At 29.9% G+C, this 20543-nt stretch overlaps 1 protein-coding gene across 3 annotated transcripts in view; it reads right to left on the bottom strand.

Annotated features, from left to right (window-relative positions):
- The window catches only part of LOC107451369 (solute carrier family 12 member 2), a 111585-nt gene extending 94498 nt beyond the window's left edge, over positions 1 to 17087 (bottom strand). For all 3 annotated transcript variants that reach the window (XR_015433886.1, XR_015433887.1, XM_043051061.3), the window contains exon 1: positions 16810 to 17087. Coding sequence is in view for 1 of the 3 variants with exons in the window: in XM_043051061.3 (XP_042906995.1) it covers positions 16810 to 17043 (234 nt within the window). In the remaining 2 variants the exon portion in view is untranslated. The remainder of the gene's footprint in view (positions 1 to 16809) is intronic.
- Between the last annotated feature and the right edge of the window lie 3456 nt (positions 17088 to 20543).

Raw genomic sequence — 20543 nt, 5'->3', positions numbered from 1 at the left:
ATTACTATTTTAACTCTTGAAAACTCGAAGGTAATAATTTAGCCGCTGATACTTAAGTTCGTTTACAAATTTTAATTATTCCATTAGGCAGAAATGTTCGGAAAATAATTTTCTCGCGTGACTTTAGCATTAGCGATTGTTTCAAATAAAACTGTAGACTGTTCTGTTTCAACTAATACTGCATTCAATTATTTTTTACTAGCTCAAAGATCACAAAGCTATCTGAAACTCCGTGTTTGCTTTGTTTATGTTTGTGCTTTTAAAACGCGTTTCTATAAAGTAAAACAATTTTAAATCAATGGTAATTTAAATAAATAAAAATAATAAACTAAAAATTAAAATCAATAGATAACATTTCTTTTTCGTGAAAATCCATAAAAAGTTTGATATTAAAATTATATTTAATTTTAAAATTATATTATACTATTATATTATAAAATTATATTATAATATTCCTCCGAATTTAAAAATAAATTAATGTCCATAACTTTCAAAAAATAATGAAATAAATAACAACAATTTTGCAAAAACATTAAAGAACATACGAATATTATTCATTAAAAGTTTAGTTTACTTTGAATTTTCGATTTCCTAGAAATGTACTTTTAAATCGTTACTTTTTTTTGTTTAGTACATGTACTTTTACTTTTACTTTTTACTCGTTACTTTTTAAAATAAGAACTTTTTACTTTTTACTCGTTACTTTTTTTCAAAATACTTGTACTTTTACTCGTTACTTTTTAAAAGTAACGTTGCCATGTATGGGCAGGAAATATGAAAATCAATCCGACTAGATGGAGATAATTGTTGCAACCAATGGAGATAATTGTCAATGGAGATAATTGTTGCAACCCATGATTTGTAATGTTTATCGGAGTCCATCCAGAGAGAAAAATCATTTGACCAATGGGCAACCGGTGATCGTAATAAGGTTATCACAACTTTTGTTTTTTAAATAATTTTTTAACAATTATGTATATAATGACAAAAAAAAGAAAACTTCAAACTAAATTCACTAAAATGCTAATTCTATTTCATAAAAACCAGTTATCTTCTCAAGTATGGTTCTTTAATTTTGTCTTATGATACAAAATAATATTTGAAGAAAACACCTCGTCATTTTGAGTTTCTTTTAAAAAGTTCAATAACTTCTTAGAAAATTGCATAAAACTTCTTTAAATTTCTAAGATTTTCAAATCGGACTTTCTTTGTCAGTTGCCAAATACGATTCTCTACAAAATAAAAAAAAATAAAAATTTCAAATTTTTCCAGAGCATGCTCTGTATAAAAAGATTTTTAATTAATTTCTCATATCTTGAGCAATTTCAAACGAATTTTTATAAAATTCTAAAACAAAGGTTTTCTAATTAATTTTAAATTACATTAAATTTTATTGAATATTTTTAAAGTTATAGCAAAAAAAAAAAATTTGTTTTTTATAAAAATGTTCACATTTTCATAAACATTTAAGCTACCTTACGAAATTTTGAGCAATTATTGCATGCAATAACCAAAATAATTGCTGCAACTACAAGTAACGAATTTATTACTACGTTTTCTTTTTTTTTTTTTTTTTTTTTTTTTTTTTTTTTTTTTTGCATAGGTTGTTCAGAAACACTATTTTCCGTTTGTAATTTTCGATCCCTCGAACCTCTAAAGGCTTTAAAACTTCATTGATATGCATGAGAAATTGCATGATCTAAGCGTTTCTAAAATTGTAAAATGTTTCGTTAAGTTCTTGAGAAATAGGGAAAAATGTATTAGTGTAGAAGTGTTTCCATTATTTTGTCCACCCCCTGCTTTACTTTACATCAATTATAATAATTCAGATGAATTTACTATTTAAATAATCTCAGGCAAACATAGTTCAATATTCTAATTTTGAAGCAAAAGGAAATTGAAAAAAGATTTTCTATTTTATTTTATAACCGTCGTTGAACAGCCGACCCAGTTTTTGTAATTACGGCTACTAATGTTCAACTACGCAGCGTTGTAATTGTGAGCCAATCCAGAAGACAAGGAAACTCCAGGATCAGTACTCTCAGAGGTTTCATTTGTCATGGGAACATGCAGGACTTTGTGACTCGATAGATTTAACGTGCATCAGTCACCATTTAATACACTGGGAGTCTTCGGCCGGTAGGTATCGAACCCATGACCTCTTGGACATGGGCCCAGTGCCCTACCAACCAGGCTATACCGGAACTGAAAGAAGTATTGGCGACATTAAAGAAACACGAACTGAACTGCGCTCACGCAATCATGTTTCAACAATTATAGCATATTAAAAATCTCAGCCAATTCCACAGAACTATATGTATCTACATCTACTGGAATTTTCGAATCATTTTATTTTAATTTCTATCTATTTCTATCTTCTTGTCTATTTCAAAGCTTTGAGACATGCACACTTCAATATTCTAACTAAAAAACTGAAATCGGAAAAAAAAGTGAAGGCAGTTTTATTCTATAAATAAAAATGTAATGCGCAGATTCATAACTTAAACGAATAAGAATTTGCGGTTCTGCTTTTTTTGTGAATAATTATTTAAATAAATCAACTGGAACTAAATGTAAATAATTTACTAATTTTAAATAGAAAGGAAGAAGGAGTGTCAATAAAAGAATAATGTAAGAATATTTAAAAGTATAATACTGTGCACTTGTATCCGTTTGTGTATCAATTGGTAATGCAATACGTTAAAAATAAATACAAATAGGACGTATCTTATATATATATATATATATATATATTTCTCTTACACGGCGACAAAAAAGCCTCATTACAACTTCCCGAATGGCAACGCTAGAAAATCGACCCATGATTGCCGCTAAAAATTTCACATGCCAAATCTAGCTGAGGGGGTTCAACATATAGCGCTTTTAAGAACGGAAACTGAAATAACCTTAAGCTAGGCAGAAGTGAGTAGTCTTTGTCGATTGATCTCTATTTTAGTATTTTGTCGAAAGCGCTTTTTTTCACGAATTTATACATTACGAATTTATTTGACGATTTTTGATTTATATCACGAATTAATTTGTTTTATTATTATTATTAGTTATTCATTAAAAAATGAGTCGCAGTCGTGCTGTTACGCTTTAAGATTTTATACTATAGCACATTTCTAATAGGTTTTAACGAATTACATGTCATTTATTTGAATTCAAATTTATTTTAATGACTTAGTATTTACTAAAAAGATGTAATTCTTTTTTTAAAAAAAAGTTGTTATGTGGATTTGAATGATTGTTCTGAATTCTTAGAATTTTGTGTATTTGCAATGTACCTAAGTTAGTAGCGAGCGAAGCGAGCTTGGTTTGCGAAGCAAAACGTATTGCGTAGCAATTTTCGGGGGTTGGAGAGCGTTAGCGAGCAGGGGGCGCAGCCCACTAGTATATAAAATCTCCTGCATAAAAGCCCATTACATGTATGTTTAAATGTAAAATTATTGCCTATAAACTCGTGCAAAACACGTAATTATTAAAACACTACAGTGCGACTAATAATTTAGTCTAATTGTTATAATATACTAGTAAAATACCTGATATAAAAAATATTCTACATTTATATAATACATCATTTAATTTATCCTAATGTCGAATTTCTATTATATATCGTCCAATTTAACCAATTAATACACGAAAGTAAACAAGTACAAACCGCGTAAAAACAATCAAGCTGTAAAGTATCACGTGATAATTTAGATTTTACATAGAATCTTATAGTGCGTCTAATAATTTAACCAGGGACTGCACAGCATTTTATTTTATATCAATGATTTTAATTCTAAAGAACTTACTATTTCAACGTTATGAGATATACGCAGTTCAATATTTTAATTTGAAAAAAATAAATCGTAACGGACAAAAAATATGAAACGAAAAAGTGAAAAAAGTTTCAAGATAATTATATTCTCCATAATTCCTTGGTGATACGCAGGTTCAAAACTTAAACGAATAAGAATTTGCGGTTCTTCTTTCTTTAAGAATAATAGTCTGAAATTAAATCAACTGGAGCTAGTTACGGAGAAATGAATATTTTTCTGTCAGGTATAAAAACAGTGGGAACACAGATAAATAAAAAATAAGAATAAGTAAGAGCCATTTTATTCGGAGGTACAAGGAACAATAGAATGCATTGCTTCCACTTCGCAACGAACGACTTCATAAAAAATGTCTCCGTTTCATAAGTTCGTAATTAAATATTCCTCCTTTCAAAAACGCTCTCTATTACAAATAACAAAAAAGACAGAACTTACGAGAAACTTATAATATTACATTGTATAAATGAAAAACTACAGTAAACAAACAACAGAATACAGCAGGTACTGTAGCACTGTAAAGAAAGTACAATTTATAAAATAACTATTTTCTAAAACTGTTTTGTCCATGTTCATTAATAATATAAATCTTTTGAATTAGACAAAAACAACAAAATGTTTTCTTCAATTCAAATTCGGCTCTATGAAGCACGTACTAATACTAATCGCAATTATGAAAAGTGAATAAAAATAATAGAAACTTTTGTAATAAAACGAATTTTTTATTTTTTTTATTCTGAGAAGCAAACGTTTATCTATTTTTTTTTCTTTTCGCTGAAGCAAACGATAATAGTATTTGTAAATAACGCGTTTTTAGAATATTACTCTGATTTTAAATTCTAAGCTTGGGTTTTTTCTAACACATGATTGATGCATCAATTTAAAAATTTTTATGTGCTGATTACATTAGAAGGTAAACAACTGTGTAAAGATGAGTATTTTTTTATCAATATTTTCGTTACGTGAATTTATTTTTTAAATGAATATAAATTTCAGATTAGTTCTGATAAACAACGCAATGTTTTGAACAAACGATTCTATAACAGTTGTCGTTTTTCTAGTTTACAATTTATAACTTTTACTGTTGAAGAACTCAAAGCATTTTTCTGATAACAAATTATTCGTAGTTCTTTTCTTGATAAAAAGTGTAAATAAATTTTTTTTTCATCTTTAACTTCAAAAGAATGAAACATGGAATGAAATTAAATGCAGCGTCAATCGGGAATGATATAAAATCTCACTGTTAGTTTTTTTAACTTTTTAATCTGAGCTAACAATAATAATGAAGTAGGACCCAGTTACGACGAACTTCTTTTTCTGAAATTTAGCAATGCAACTATATTTTTCTTTTTTCGAACGAATTTTTTTATTCGATTTTTGATAAGGGTTTGATAACCAAGAGAGGCGATTGAAAGTTTGGATCCCTTATATTAAGTAAATTTTGCGTTTTTGGTATTTCACAGAAGCTCATAAATTTTTTTAACGAATCGAAAAAAATTTTCATGCAATTATGTATTTCGTTTATCCAAAACGAATTCCAAGTAAAAAAATATAATCTTAACAATTTTGTATTATTACTTTTTACTTTAATTTAGTAATAATCGAATACAGTTTGAATAACATAAATTTTAAATAATTTTATAGCAAGAAATTTCAAATGATAAATCCGAATAGTTATTCAATTCCAAACAGCTAATTGTCCGAATAGTTTTTCAATATTAAAAGTCGCCATTTTTTGGAAGCTATTCGACCGTCATAGCCCAATGAAAACAAAGAGTGTTTATTAGTAACAGCTTCAAATCGAACAGGTTTTAATGTGTTCATACTGCTTTATCCAATGATAATTCATCAATACTGTTTTCATTTTTTTTTCCTACTTAAGTTTGATTTTCAAACTAAAATGTATATGAACTTTCTTAATATGAAATATCTTTTTTTTTAAGATTATAACATACCAATTACCACGAAGTCCCTTATTATTAGATCTAATGTACTTGTGACCAGTGTGAATCTTTAGGGATCGGTCAGGATTGCTAAACTAAAAAGCAATATAGTTTATTTTAAAAAATCGAAGCATTAACAAGCATAAAAAAGAATTTGAATGTCCGTGTATGAAGATTGCATGAAAATAAGTTTATTAAATACATGAACTCTAATTGTTGAGCTTTGACCATGATTATTTACAGACAATTTTGCAACAAAAAAGACAGCAATATATAAAGCATGACAAACTATTGGTCAATCGTATATGACCAATAGAATTAGATATTATGAGTTGAGAAAAAAATTCGAAAAAGGGGAAGCAATTTATAATCCTCCTCCCCAAAACTATTCTTTGAAATATCAATAGCAAGATACGAAATAAAACCATAATTTTAAGCATTTATTTTTATTTCATTCTTTATGAAAAAGGGAGATGTGATGCCGCAATAGGCATTACAAATTTCCTAACTCCTAAAATTTCCTTAATTTCTTAAAATATTTCTTCCTAATCATTCTTAATCGAATTGTAATTAAATTGATTCAATGAGTTAATTTTTATTAAAATTTATAAAAAGCAAACATAAAATATTTTATTTTTATCTTATCGATCAATGAAACGGCTAACTTTTAATTTCATTGCTAATGTTGACTCATTAATTCGCTGTCACGCCTAATAGAAAACAAAAATCTATTTTCAACTTTTTATTCTTAATTTCTTAGCACAAATATGTTATGTTTCAGCTACATGGTTATACTAATTCTCACAGTCTTGTTGGCGATGAGCGATCGCCAAAGTATTTTCAAACCTGTTATTGATTATGGGGGGTTGGCTTTATTTTTGGCGCTGCTTTTTTTTTTTCCGATAAATCACCAACCATGGATGTCTTCCCATGATTCTAACTGTCTGTTGGGAACAATTAAATTTTTCTTTAATTTGGCTTTTGATTAGGCCGGTCATGGGGGATTTATCTCCCATGGCCTGTCCTTATTAATATTATAATGCGAAATTTATTTAACTTAGAAAGCCTCTAATGGATGAAATTATAACTTGTATCTCGAGCTCCACAAATACTATTAAATAAAACTTTTATTTTAATTATGATCCAGTTTTCTTCTTCAACTATTATTTTCACCATCCAGTTTTCATCACAACCTTTAATTAGTCAATTATACCATACAACTTGAAGCCAAACCAAAAATATCCAGGAAAAATATCCTTTAAAATATCATTAACGAGATGCTAATTACAAACAGCAATTTTAAGCTAGATTTTCTGTATATTTTTTCCTTTCATTTTTTACAGAAAGGAAATTTCAAACAAAAAAGTGCTCTTTGAATTATCAATATTAGAAGACTAATTACTAGAATTTTCAGCTAATTTTTTTTAAATTCGATTTTTTTTATTTAAAAAAATTCAAAGGAAAAAATATCATTCTTGGAAATCAATATCCGGATGCTAATTACAGACAATAATTTTAAGCTAATTTTTTATCCTATTTTTAATTATATTAATATATCGATAATTTTAAAATAGCGATAACGGATTGCTGTTTGCAGACATCAATTTTAAGGAAATTTTTTAATCTTTTGTTAACTGTACTCTTGTGAAAAAGACATTTCAATAGATGAAATTTCTTTTAAAATATAAATAACGGTTTACTAACAACAGAAAACAGTTTTAAGCTAATTTTAATCCTTTTTTATTTATATTTTGGATAAAAAAAATAAATAAACAAAATTCATAAGCTCTTATAATATTCCGGGTGGAATAAATTGTTCTTTTAATATACATAAGCGTTCCACAATTGAATGGACAATTTTCAAAAATTGCTCTTTCATTGTGATCAACCTAAACAGCATCAATTGTATTTAAATCCAAGTGAATATAAATGATTATTTAGCACTTAAATGCAATTATTCGCGAGCGAATATTTGTTGCAATAGGTTTGGGTCATTGTTTCATAAAATGTGAAAAGACATTAGGTTTTCAAGCTTTTATTTTTATTTAATTTTTATGGATTTGTTCTCTTTTCGCTATTTTTAAAACCAATATTCATGTTTTACAGCTAATAAATAAAATTAGTTTGAACGAGAGTATTAAAATAAAATGAAACATTTTGGAGCGCAATTGCGATATATTTTATCATAACAGACGGTAGTTACCGGAAATAGAAATAGATTTGAAAAATCAATTAATGTGAAAATGTAGGCAATAGATATGTACGGCTTTATGCGTTCAGCAGAGGTAACTGTAATATACTGTTATCAGATTTCAAATAGGCCAGGATAGCCTAGTTGGCTGGACAGTATAGAACAGTATAGACAAGTATAGAACAATCTAACACCAGTTTAAGATTGAATAATTATTTGAAAAGTTAATGGTTAAAACTAATACAATTCCCACAAACATTTATTTTTATCGAAATCAGCATTTAAAAAATGCGTCTTCAGTTATTCTAAAACTAAATCAAAAAATTTAGAATATTTGTTTGATCACATAGAATGTGATTTTTACAAGTTCATTCTCAAAAATCACATAGAATGTGATTTTTACGAATGTGATTTTAAAAATCACACGAATGTGATTTTTTGTGATTTTTTTACAATTCTCTCAAACATTTATTTTTAATTAAAAAGATCACATATAATGAGATTTTTTTTATTAAAATTTTAATTGAGTAACACCGCATGCACGTTTATTTACTTAAGAAATTGTAATGTGTTCAAGATGAGAACATATACAAAGACTAATATTTAATTTTTTTCATTTGTCCGAGATAATTTGGGATTGTAAACTTATGATAAATTAATTACAGTGGAGCATCGTTTATACGACGCCGAAGGGACCACCGAAAAACGTCGTATAAACGATAACGTCGTATAATCGATTTTTACTTCTAAAACTGAAACTAACTCTGTTCAGTTAATTTTAATGTTTAACGTGTTGATTTACATAAATTTCTAAATTAGACAAAGTAAAACAAACAAATAACCAAAGAAGAAAAATTGCAGTGAGCAATTTGAATATATGTTACCTTTAATTATATTTTCTTGCTATTATAGTCTCTAAAATGCTTTGAATAGCGAGTTGAACTTACTGCTTTCTATGATGCAATTTTAGATTTCTAATCACGGCCAAATCTAATGGCTGAAGCGCACTTGTGCAATTTGTAGGAAAAAAGAGAGCTTTTACATTTTCCAAAATAATTAGTATCGATGGGTGCGCTGGACATTGGTCGATGAATAGCAAAATTTTTCGTTTTTGCCTCTTCATAACATTGTCCAGTTTTTTCAGTCATCTAGTAAAAATTACGGTCGTCATCCAAGCATTCTTGTTGGCACCCTTTTCTGTATCATTCATATTGGCAAATTCCGCCCTTTTTTAAAATACACAGGAAAAATAAAAAATTAAATAAACGTGAACAAAATCTAAAAACCGACGTATAACCGATTCTGTGCGTCGTATAAACGATATATTTTTACATTAAAATGAATAGGAATGATTTGGGACCACACTAAAGCGTCGTATAAATGTAAACGTCGTATAAGTGATCGTCGTATAAACGATGTTCCACTGTATTTTTTTACGCATAAAAAAACTAATATTTCAACTTAGAACTTATCGATTATGTTATGTTTTAGTTCCTTGTATTTATTAATAAAATAAAAAAAATATGCTGATTTTTTGCATTTCTTTCTTCAAAACAATTGATAAGGGGAAGTGGTTAACGAACGGGCGATTAACTCTAATTATTGAAAGATTTAGCTCCAACGGCAAAACGAACGATTTATCTTATTTTAATTTACAACAATGAGTGTCCTAATACTTGGCAATGCCTAAATTAAAGTTGCAGATTCCATTATTTGTGTTAAGAAACAAAAGATAAACAAAAAAAATCCAATTTACTCCATTCATATAACGAATAGATCAAAGAGCGACTATTATTTGTTTGCTTACGCAGATCTTCACAAACAATAGAATGATAAGAATGCTTTTTTTTTTTTGAATGGTAAGAATATTCGGATCGAAAATGTCGCTCTCCCTCGGCCTTATCACTTACTACGTTACGCAAAAAATACCTAAGATGCCAACTATTAGAAACATTGGCACTCTAGTTCTCACTTTTATCGAACTTTGATACAATGAACTGGCCTTTGTAATGATTTCGTGTTTAGAAGAGGCTGTCAACATTGCTTACGCGTTCTACCTCCCGCACTGTTTACTAAACAATGAAATATTTTCACTTTCGAATATCGATGTTACCACAAGATTACAATTACATTGCATTTCTGAGAAGATTTAATCTTATTCACCTCATACATGGAGTGCACTATTACAATTTTTGAAAAAAAAAATGGTTAAAAAACAATTTTTTAAGGGTTATTTTATTATATTAAAACAAAACAGACAAATAACTATAAATAAGATGATATTCAAACTGTTAACTGTTAGAAAAATTGTTTATTATCTGCTTTCGCCTAATACGATTAAATAACCAGAATTTTATCGCACCAATTAAGCTCACATTATGAAGCGACTTAGTTCCTTGCGGCTTTGTAGTTATAGTACATGTTTTAGGCGAGAGGGCTAAACGGGGGTTCAAGCAAAGCCTCCACACGGTTTCTTATAGGTAGTCCATTCAGACCACCTTGCAAGTAACCTAATTAACGAAAATCTTGTAAAAATAAGAAAGTGGTAGCAAATATATGCCTAAAATTTTTTTTAATTTATGAATATGATTGGTTCGTCTTATTCGCTTGTCAACCACTGCAGATTTAATTCTCAAATGTCTATGTTAAATTTCTCTTAATTACTTTTAAAATAGATAATGGGTCGATGCGCACAACTGGCTCAATTTTTAAATAGTCTGCTCAGACTTTTAAAATTTCTTTTTATGGTTTTGAAACTATGCTAGTAGTAAATGGTTAAAAACAGAATAGTTTTTGTATTCGTGGTTTTATAACCTTATTTGTTGTAAACGGTTGCAAAACCATGAAAGTAAAAAACATTCTTTACAGTTGACAGTTAAGGGGATGAACAGATGTTTATTTTGCCATAATTTTATAATAAAAATTCCAACGTTTTTCATGGTTTCTACCTCAAAGGTTCAAATAAAAAATTTTTTTACTAAATATTTTCATGATTTAATTTAATACTTTTCAATATGTTATTTTAATTCAATAAAAATTTATTTATAAGGAATATTAATTTTTATGCGCTCTCTTAAACAATCTGAATTTTAATGTAAAAAATATAAAATTCGTACGAATTGGTTTAAATAGTTTACGAGAAACTAACAATTTAAGAAAAATTAAGTTTATTTTAAATCAATGTATGTTTGGGCATACCTGTTCTCTCTTTTTCGATTTATTTAATTATTTAGTACTTATATTTTTGAATGCTAATACAGAACTTTCTTATAATTTGCAATAAAGAACATCAGTTTTATTTTTCCAATGTTCATGAATAGAATCCTTAAAGCTCTGACATTAATTCAGAAAAGAAGGATTATATTGCTTCAAAAGGTCTCATTAAGCGAAATATTTTTTTAAAACCATGGACAGCAAATCTCTTTCACAGAAAAAAAAAAGGATTTTTTCCAACCCAAGTGAAAAAATGCAGAATTTTTTTTTTTCAAAAAAAATATATAAATTAAAACATTTTCTATAAATAGTTTATAATTGTTGAAATAAAGGTATTAATTTCAAATTTATATAGCATATTATTTTTAAATATGTAGAAGTAGTGGTTAAACTGTTGAAAATTTTGCGATAATTATAATTATATGAAGAGCTGTAAATAAATAAACTGTAATAAAAATAAGAAATGTAGAAATTAAATTTTATTAGAACTACTAATTAAACAAATCATATACTTTACATATATGTTACAATAAATGACTGAAATCAAATGAATGTCGACTTTCACCGGAGAATGTCAACAATCATATCGTTACTTTGGTGAATGCCCGAAATATTTGTTATATTACCAATTGATGTTAATTTATTCATTGATATTATTATATTTATTCGATATTTTAAAAACTGCTGTAAATAGATTGGATTGCACTTAACTTTAAAAAAAAAAAAACATGGATGTAGGGCTATGTTTCGGACATTCACCAAAGCGACCATTTGATTGTCAACATTCACTGGTGGAAATCAACAACCTCCTATTTCGTTCATTCACATTAACCTATTAACTACTACAAATAACTTACCTATTGAATTCACCCAACTATTTTGCGTAATCATGTATGAATACTCAAATCGATTCTTAAATAATATGACTTAAAACTCTATACAAATCTAAAATAAACAATAGGAAAATAGTTATTTCTTATAAGAGTGCGTGGAAAAAAATTTTGACTTTAGTTGCACACTGTTAGAATTTCTGAAAATTAGAATTTTCTGAAATTGGGGTAAAATAACCGTCTGTCTATTCGAATACCCGTAAGGTTTATAGTTAGGAACAACTTTTTACCTTTACTGTTTTGAAATCGTGGCTACAAAACTATACGGTTTTGTAATCATTTACAACTAGCTCAGTTTCTAAACCATAGAACTAAAACTTAAACTGACATAGGGGCTCTGTAGGTGCTGCGCCACTTATGCGGTAACATCGATATTCGAAAGTGAAAATATTACATTGTTTAATAAAACAGTGGGGGAGGTACAGCGTAAGCAATCTTCGAAAAACGAAATCATTACAAAGGCTAGTTCATTGTATCAAAGTTCAATAAAAGTGAAAGCTCGTGTTCGAGTGCCAATGTTTCTATTTGTTGGAATCTTAGATACTTTATTAGATTTTCCTAGGTATTTTTTAAGTAGAGTCCCCCTACCACGAAATCGCACCTCAGCTAATTTCTTTCTATGTCCAATTTTTATGGAAATAACATTTAAAATGTTCACCATAAAAGAATGTCCTTTAACGAATTTCTCGGTGGTGTGTCTTTTTGTTTTCCTTTATTTTTGAAGAAAGTTTCTGTGTAACTTTCACAAGAGCCTGTTTCTGGAACTCATTGATTTCAGTACATAGCAATAGAAACGTGGGGGGGGGGGGGGCTCAGTTGATAGAGCGTTCACCTTTCAGTGAGGTGAATCAGATTCGAATCGCAGCGACGGCTAGCACCGTCCACAGTGCTGACGTAAAGTATCCTCAGTGGTAGACGAATCGTGGGTTAGAGTCCGCTTGCCGCCAGGCTAACAGTGGGAGGTTTTCGTGATTTCCCTCTCCATGTAACGCAAATGGGAGTAAGTTCCATCAAAAAGTCCTCCACGAAGACAAATTTCTCCCAGTACTTGATCCAGGAATTCCATTGTCTTCTGGATTAGATTCAAAATTACAGGTTACGGAGTTGAACATTAGTTGTAAACCCCAAAATTGAGTCTTGTAAAAATCAAATGCATGAAGAGATAATGATGAGCTGTTTTTGAGAAAGATTGGAGTTCATCCCGTAGTTCCTGCTTGAAATTCATCTTCTTCAGATCGATAGGTACACTTGTCTGGGGGAAAAAAGCGGTCTGTGTGTAATGCTGATCCAGTTGTCGGAAGTACCGTGCTACAAGTGGAAAGTGTAATGCTGATCCAGTTGTCGGAAGTACCGCGCTACAAGTGGAAAGTGTAATGCTGATCCAGTTGTCGGAAGTACCGCGCTACAAGTGGAAAGTGTAATGCTGATCCAGTTGTCGGAAGTACCGCGCTACAAGTGGAAAGTGTAATGCTGATCCAGTTGTCGGAAGTACCGCGCTACAAGTGGAAAGTGTAATGCTGATCCAGTTGTCGGAAGTACCGTGCTACAAGTGGGAAAACTACTGTAGTCGCTACTTTTTTTCGGTGGTCTTGTGCTGATTTTTAAAAGAAGTACTGTAGTGTGTTGTGCGATACAAAAGCAAAAAACAGTAATTTGTAGCGATTTCTGGCAACTATTTTTAAAGTTTAGCAACGAAGCAAAGTGCAAAAAAATTTTCGAATCTGATTGGCTAAAATCCTTCGCAGGTCCTTCAACTCAAGCAATGAGAATGCCTCTGCGGTAAAGCTTTAATTTAAGCGCAACAAGCTTTTTTTTCTTCCTTATTTTGGGTGAGATACCTAAAATTCGATTTCAGAGGAACCGAATTTGCTCAAATTTGGTATTTTGCTATTTAAAATTAAATTCTTTAAAATGATGCAAAAAATTGAGTACCTCATAATTCAAAATTTTTTCGGTCATCTTAAAATAAAATACTAAAAAATAATATTTACTGAAAGCTATTTTTTGCATGGAATTATCTTTGGGTAAACGAATTTCATAATTGAGTGCGAAAATTTTACAATTCGCTTTAAGATAAAATTAACATTAAGGGGTACAAACTTTGCAGTGCTCCCCTGATCAAACTATTGAGACTGTATTTCCCAGATTGCGGCTACCTTCTATATTTTGGGGGCAGAAATTCGAATCCGTCGAAGAAAAAAAAGTATGTTTATTCAAATAAAGTGCGTTTTAATATCTGATTTCGTAACTTAAATTATCTCCTGCTCTTATAAATTAGCGTATTTGAGGTCACTCCCTCGTGCCATTAAGATTGAGATCTACAACACGCAAATCCTATTATTACATCAAAAGTTATTCAGGGTGGTCCTTTTTTGTTTTTGCGCACTGTACACTCCTTTTATTGTCATTTGTCAATAAAACAGTTTATTTTTTTAATTAGATCATAGTTAGTTATTAAAAAAAAATATTTACAAAACCAAAGAGTTGCAGATTTCAACAATATTTAAAGCAGACGTATAACAACAATTCTGGTGAGCTAAATTTATGCAGACAGTATCTTTTTAAACTAAAATTAGTTCAATTTTGAATTTTTTTAATAGCGTACAATACAATAAATAATTTATTTAATAACTTCTATTTACACTAGTCAGTGATATGGGGCTATTTTTCGGAAAAAGATCACAAAAAGATATGCATCCAGCTATCTAATATATCATTGAAAATGAATACAAATATTTCATTATTAAATTTAAAAATATTGGATATGTTCAAAGCAAAAATTCATAGCATTTTCTTAACAAATTTATAGAAATTTTCCCCTCTGGAAAACGTTCATATATAATAAGTTTTAGGATAAGCCATAAGTGAGAAATAGACTTAATATTCATTCGAGTAACAATAATACATAGGCTAGAAACCGTTCACATATGATAAGTTTTAGGATAAGTCAAAGTTTAGTCAAAATATTCATTCAAATAACAATCAAACATGGGTATGAAAGCGTTCAAATGTATTAAATATTTTGATGGATCATAATATGTGTTCGAATATTTTTTTTTTTTTAAATTTCTCTAAATAATGTCTTAGTAACCAAAGATTTCTTTTCTCTTGCAAAATCTAACTTTTAACGAACAAAATTCTCACTGACTCCTTGCTGTTCTTTCACTTGAAATTAAAAAGTTGAATTATGCAGTGAACTCCCGCTACTGCGATTCCAATACAACAATAACTCCCTTTATTGCGATAGTGTTTCGTGCCCCCGACGAACTTGCATATGAATTAATGTCATGTTCCTCTCAATATTATGATATTTACTGAAGCAATAAACCCCTGTAAAGCGATTTTTTTTTTTCTCTTTCCAAATTTCAACTTTATTTTCTCCATTTATTATTGGTTTTCAAATAATATAAAAAGTCTTATTTTATCCTATTTTGCCATTTTCCCCACCTTTTCTGACAAGGGAAGACTTACTGCTGACCACCCCAAGCGCTTCCATTCTTAGAATTATCTCTTAAGAAGTGACAGATGTAACATTCCTATCTGATTTCTTATTCCTTCATGTTAAAAGCTGATTATGAGTCACAAATGACCTCAAGCATCATATTAACACCTGAAAGACAGTTTTTTCTGCAGAGGGTGGGTGGAGCCAGGGACCGATCAAGACAAATTCGGGCCCAAGGCCCACCAAATTTTCAGGGCCCTTTACAGAATATTTTGAAATTGAATTACTGAAGAGTAGTCCTAATAATAAAAGAGAATCTATTGAACTGCTGGATTCAAGAGAAACATTCTAAGAAATTTTGAAAGCAGACAATTGAAGATTATTTTTCTAAGATAAAGTTTATGCTTATCTAAATAGTAAAGCTAAATATAAAACAACAAAACATTTGTACGTCAAAATAAAAATAGTTTGGTGACCACAAACAATTGAAATTATTGATTTTTGCTAAAAGTCACTGATTAGCAGAATTATTTTCTATTGTAAGCGGTAATTATTTTTTATCTAGTACTTAAACCAACGCAAATCTAGCCCACCTTTCATTCGATTTAAAGATAAGTTCAGCATGCATGCTAAGATATTAAGGTTATTAATTATAGTTTTTATTACAAAAATGCATTTCAACTCAGAAAAAATATTCAAAAAGGCAAAAATTATATATACTTATAGAAAATTAAATAATTTATTAAGATTCTAACACATCTTAAAAAATTAAGAGAAAAACGGTTTCTTTCAGTATTTAAAGGTAAACAGTAATATTTTTGAGGCCCCGAAGAAATTGTGGGGCCAAGGCGATAATCAGGACTTGGGTGGAGCACCATTCACAAACGAAAATCATTTTCGTGCTTTGGATTCAATGCATACTTTGTTGGTTGACTTGACAGTCAAAAAAATTTAATAAACAAACAAAAATATCAGATTATTTTCAATAAAAATGGTATGTTTACGATCTCATTTTCTGATTTTATTTCAATTGTTTTTAATATTTAACCATAATTAACATTCTGCAAATTAATTTTTTGCTTATTATGTAAATACATTTATAGTTTACATATATAACATTAAAATTTAAAAAAATCTTACTGTGTCCCCAAACTATGTAGGTCCTCGATATACCCAATATATCCCTCTACAACGATATATTTATTTGGTTCTCAAGATATTGTTGCAGCGAGGTTTTACCTGTATTATTTTTTAAAGCGACTTTTAACAGAATATTTTTCTACACACTAAGGACCTTAAAATAACTGACCTGTTCCTCGACATTTCCGTTGTGCAGTTCATCCAAAGTGGGCCGGGGTTGATGAGCGTGTAATGAGTGAATATTTCTGTAGTGGTCAAGGCGAGGAAGTGCCTCTTGTGTATAGTGGCAGAGTGATCGAGTATTGCATGTATCGGAGCATTCTCCCACCTGTTCCACGGGCTCTACCTGAAAACGAGAACGTTTTTTCTCTTCACCTTCCATTCCGACATCTGTTGATTCCATTACCTGTCGTCTTTTTCACTCTCTCTCTAACACCGACACCTAGTGGCGGAACACTTCTTTTATCATTCCATTCATAATTGATGCGGAGAAGAGATTCGCGTAATCTAAGATTTACAATGAAAAACGCAATCGGTTTTTGAGAAGATGACCCTTTGACGCAGGTGGGACGTCTCTTTTATACACATTTTTTTTCTTTCTTCTGTCTCTCTAATTACAATTTAAAATACAGTCTCTGGCCAAATTATTAGACGTACTATAAGATTCTATGTAAGATCTTAATTATCAGGTGATACTATACAGCTTTATCGTTCTCGCGCGACTGAAACCGGTTTGTACTTGTATCCGTTCGTGAATCAATTAATTTAATTAGATCATATATAGTATGAATTAGACTATTGAATAAATTAGACGATATATTATGTAAATATAGAATATTTATTATTTCAAGCATTATATTAGTATATTATAATAATTAGATCAAATGATTAGACGTACTCTAGTTTTTTAATAGTTACATGATTTGCAGGAGTTTATAGGCAATAGGGGAGAGTGGGGTCAATTGTAACATTTTTTGCTTAACTATTTTTAACTAACAGAAAATCCAATATATTATCAGTATTAATTGACAGACGAGTAAAGTAGACTATCCTCTACTAGAAAAAAAAACTTATTTTAAATGTTATTATATTAGTGATTAACAATTTTTGACAGTCGCGCACTTGTTACAATTGTCCCCACTTACGGGGTCAATTGTAACAGTTCATAAATTCAACTAAAACATAGTTAATTATACATAGTATCATGGTTGTGATGTATATTTTTTATTGATCAAAATAGTAATGATATTTTAGGAATAAAAATAATAATGAGCAGAGACCTAAAGGGTTAAACTTTTAACTTTAAGGGGTTAAAAATTTTAATTTATGCTGTGAAAGGTGACAAATGAAATAATGCACATGCAACATAATATAAATGATATAGGAAACTATGGGTGGTTCTTAAGGAGTTAAGTAATGGTTTGTAAACATAAGATTATTTATTTTCAGCTGTTACAGTCGTCCCTTTACTTATTGTTACAATCGTCCCCAAGTCACCATTTCAGCTTCATTTGTTAAAAACAATGCTTGCTAATTAACAAAACTAATCTTTTTTTTCTTAAAATGTTAATGAAGGTGTCCGCTTACATATTCGGTGAATAATTTTTATTTGTTTAAACAAAATTACTATGTTACAATATAATATTCTAACACCAAAAAAAGTACTTACGTAGCGTGAAAATATCTTTTGTGATATAACTATTTCAAAAGTACATAAAAATGGTTGCCAGCAGGGGTGTACATGTAGATTTATTAAATACACCTTGTGCGCCACGTAGGAACCGAATCTAGAACCCGACACTCGAAATATTTGCTCTGTTACAATCGTACCCTGTTACAATTGACCCCACTCTCCCCTGCTTTTATGTATAAACATGCATGTAATGGGTTTTTATTCAGGAGATTTTTTATATACTTCCTATTTGTATTTATTTTTAACGTATCGCGATACAATGTTAGACAATTGATACACGCACATTAAACAAGAATGAACCTGTTTCAGTCACGTAAAAACAATAAAGCTCTATAGCACCTGATAATTAAGATTTTACATAGAATCTTATAGGGCGTCTAATTATTTGGCCACGGACTGTAGATGATTGACTGAATGTAAACAATAAAAAAGCTTCTTGAAACCGGAAGAAATTTAGAAAACTTCCGGTGTATCCCTCCGCGTATGTTATGATTACGAGGTGATGTGTGAACAGGCTTAATATTCTAAGAAGTTTTATTATTGTGATTTGTGTTTTAATTTACCGTCGTAAAAGTTTTCTGTAGCTCATAAATTCTAAGAGGTCGTAATAAATTAATATCACATCATAAATAAAGTGTAATGTTAGACATGTTTTGAATGTTATCCTTTATTTGGCTATATTTGTGCAAAAATAGCGCTGTGGGTTATTTTTTGGGTAGCATCATAGCAAGCTTCTGGAGTCTTTCGAATTCATTTGTTGTTTGTTTCGTTGAAAGTTAAATTGAAAGAAGGCAGTTATATTAAAAATACTGCAAGTATTTATAATATTGGATAGTGCGTTTTTTCAAGCTCAGTCGTAAAAATCAGTCGGAAGTAGAAACCCGGAAGTCTTACGGCGAATTTTAACTCCTAGCGCCATCTGCGCTTAGCTTTCATCTATATATTTTGGTGTTTTTTAATTATGAAAAACTGTTACAAAAATTCTTTGAGATTCTCGGAATAATATTTGCTTTGAAATATAAAATCCAAATAAGTAATTTGTAAAAAAAACAATTCCGTTCATATTCAAAAATTTATCAAAAATAAATTTTGTAGATAAAAGAAATTTCAATGGTGAATAATCGTTTCTCTTTAAATCTAAATAACTGATGAAAAGAAATGCAATTTTGAAAAAGTGTTTGGGAAATTTTACCTTTAACGCAGAAAAACACGCCGATATTTCATGCTGTAGTTTATAACCATAAATTATTAAGATACTAAATAGTTTTCGCTTATTTTGATTTAAATTAATACAAAATAATGTATAAAGAAGATATTTAATAAAAATTCTGCATCAAAAGGCAATCACATGCCCTTTGATGCAGAATTCATGCCAAAGAGCATGTTGACAATCACATAGTCGATTTGGTAAATGTCCAAAATATATACTAGGTCCACTTAAGTGTATACATTTACTCGCTATGCCCTCCCTCAATGTTTTTTTTTTTTTTTTTTAAGGTTCAGTGCCATTGCCCGGTTAGCCCTTCAACAATGTTTTTTTTTTTTAAGGCTCAGTGCCATTGCTCGGTTAGCCCTTCAACAATGTTTTTTTTTTTTTTTTTTTTTAAGGCTCAGTGCCATTGCCCGGTTAGCCCTTCAACAATGTTTTTTTTTTTTAAGGCTCAGTGCCATTGCCCGGTTAGCCCTTCAACAATGTTTTTTTTTTTTTTTAAGGCTCAGTGCCATTGCCCGGTTAGCCCTTCAACAATGTTTTTTTTTTTTTTTTTAAGGCTCAGTGCCATTGCCCGGTTAGCCCTTCAACAATGTTTTTTTTTTTTAAGGCTCAGTGCCATTGCCCGGTTAGCCCTTCAACAATGTTTTTTTTTTTTTTTAAGGCTCAGTGCCATTGCCCGGTTAGCCCTTCAACAATGTTTTTTTTTTTTTAAGGCTCAGTGCCATTGCCCGGTTAGCCCTTCAACAATGTTTTTTTTTTTTTAAGGCTCAGTGCCATTGCCCGGTTAGCCCTTCAACAATGTTTTTTTTTTTAAGGCTCAGTGCCATTGCCCGGTTAGCCCTTCAACAATGTTTTTTTTTTTTAAGGCTCAGTGCCATTGCCCGGTTAGCCCTTCAACAATGTTTTTTTTTTTTTTAAGGCTCAGTGCCATTGCCCGGTTAGCCCTTCAACAATGTTTTTTTTTTTTTTTAAGGCTCAGTGCCATTGCCCGGTTAGC

This window comes from Parasteatoda tepidariorum, chromosome 5, assembly GCF_982258835.1.
Source record: "Parasteatoda tepidariorum strain Cologne lab strain chromosome 5, Ptep-v5.0, whole genome shotgun sequence".
Lineage (NCBI taxonomy): Eukaryota > Metazoa > Arthropoda > Arachnida > Araneae > Theridiidae > Parasteatoda > Parasteatoda tepidariorum.
This window is presented reverse-complemented; position numbering and strand designations above follow the sequence as displayed.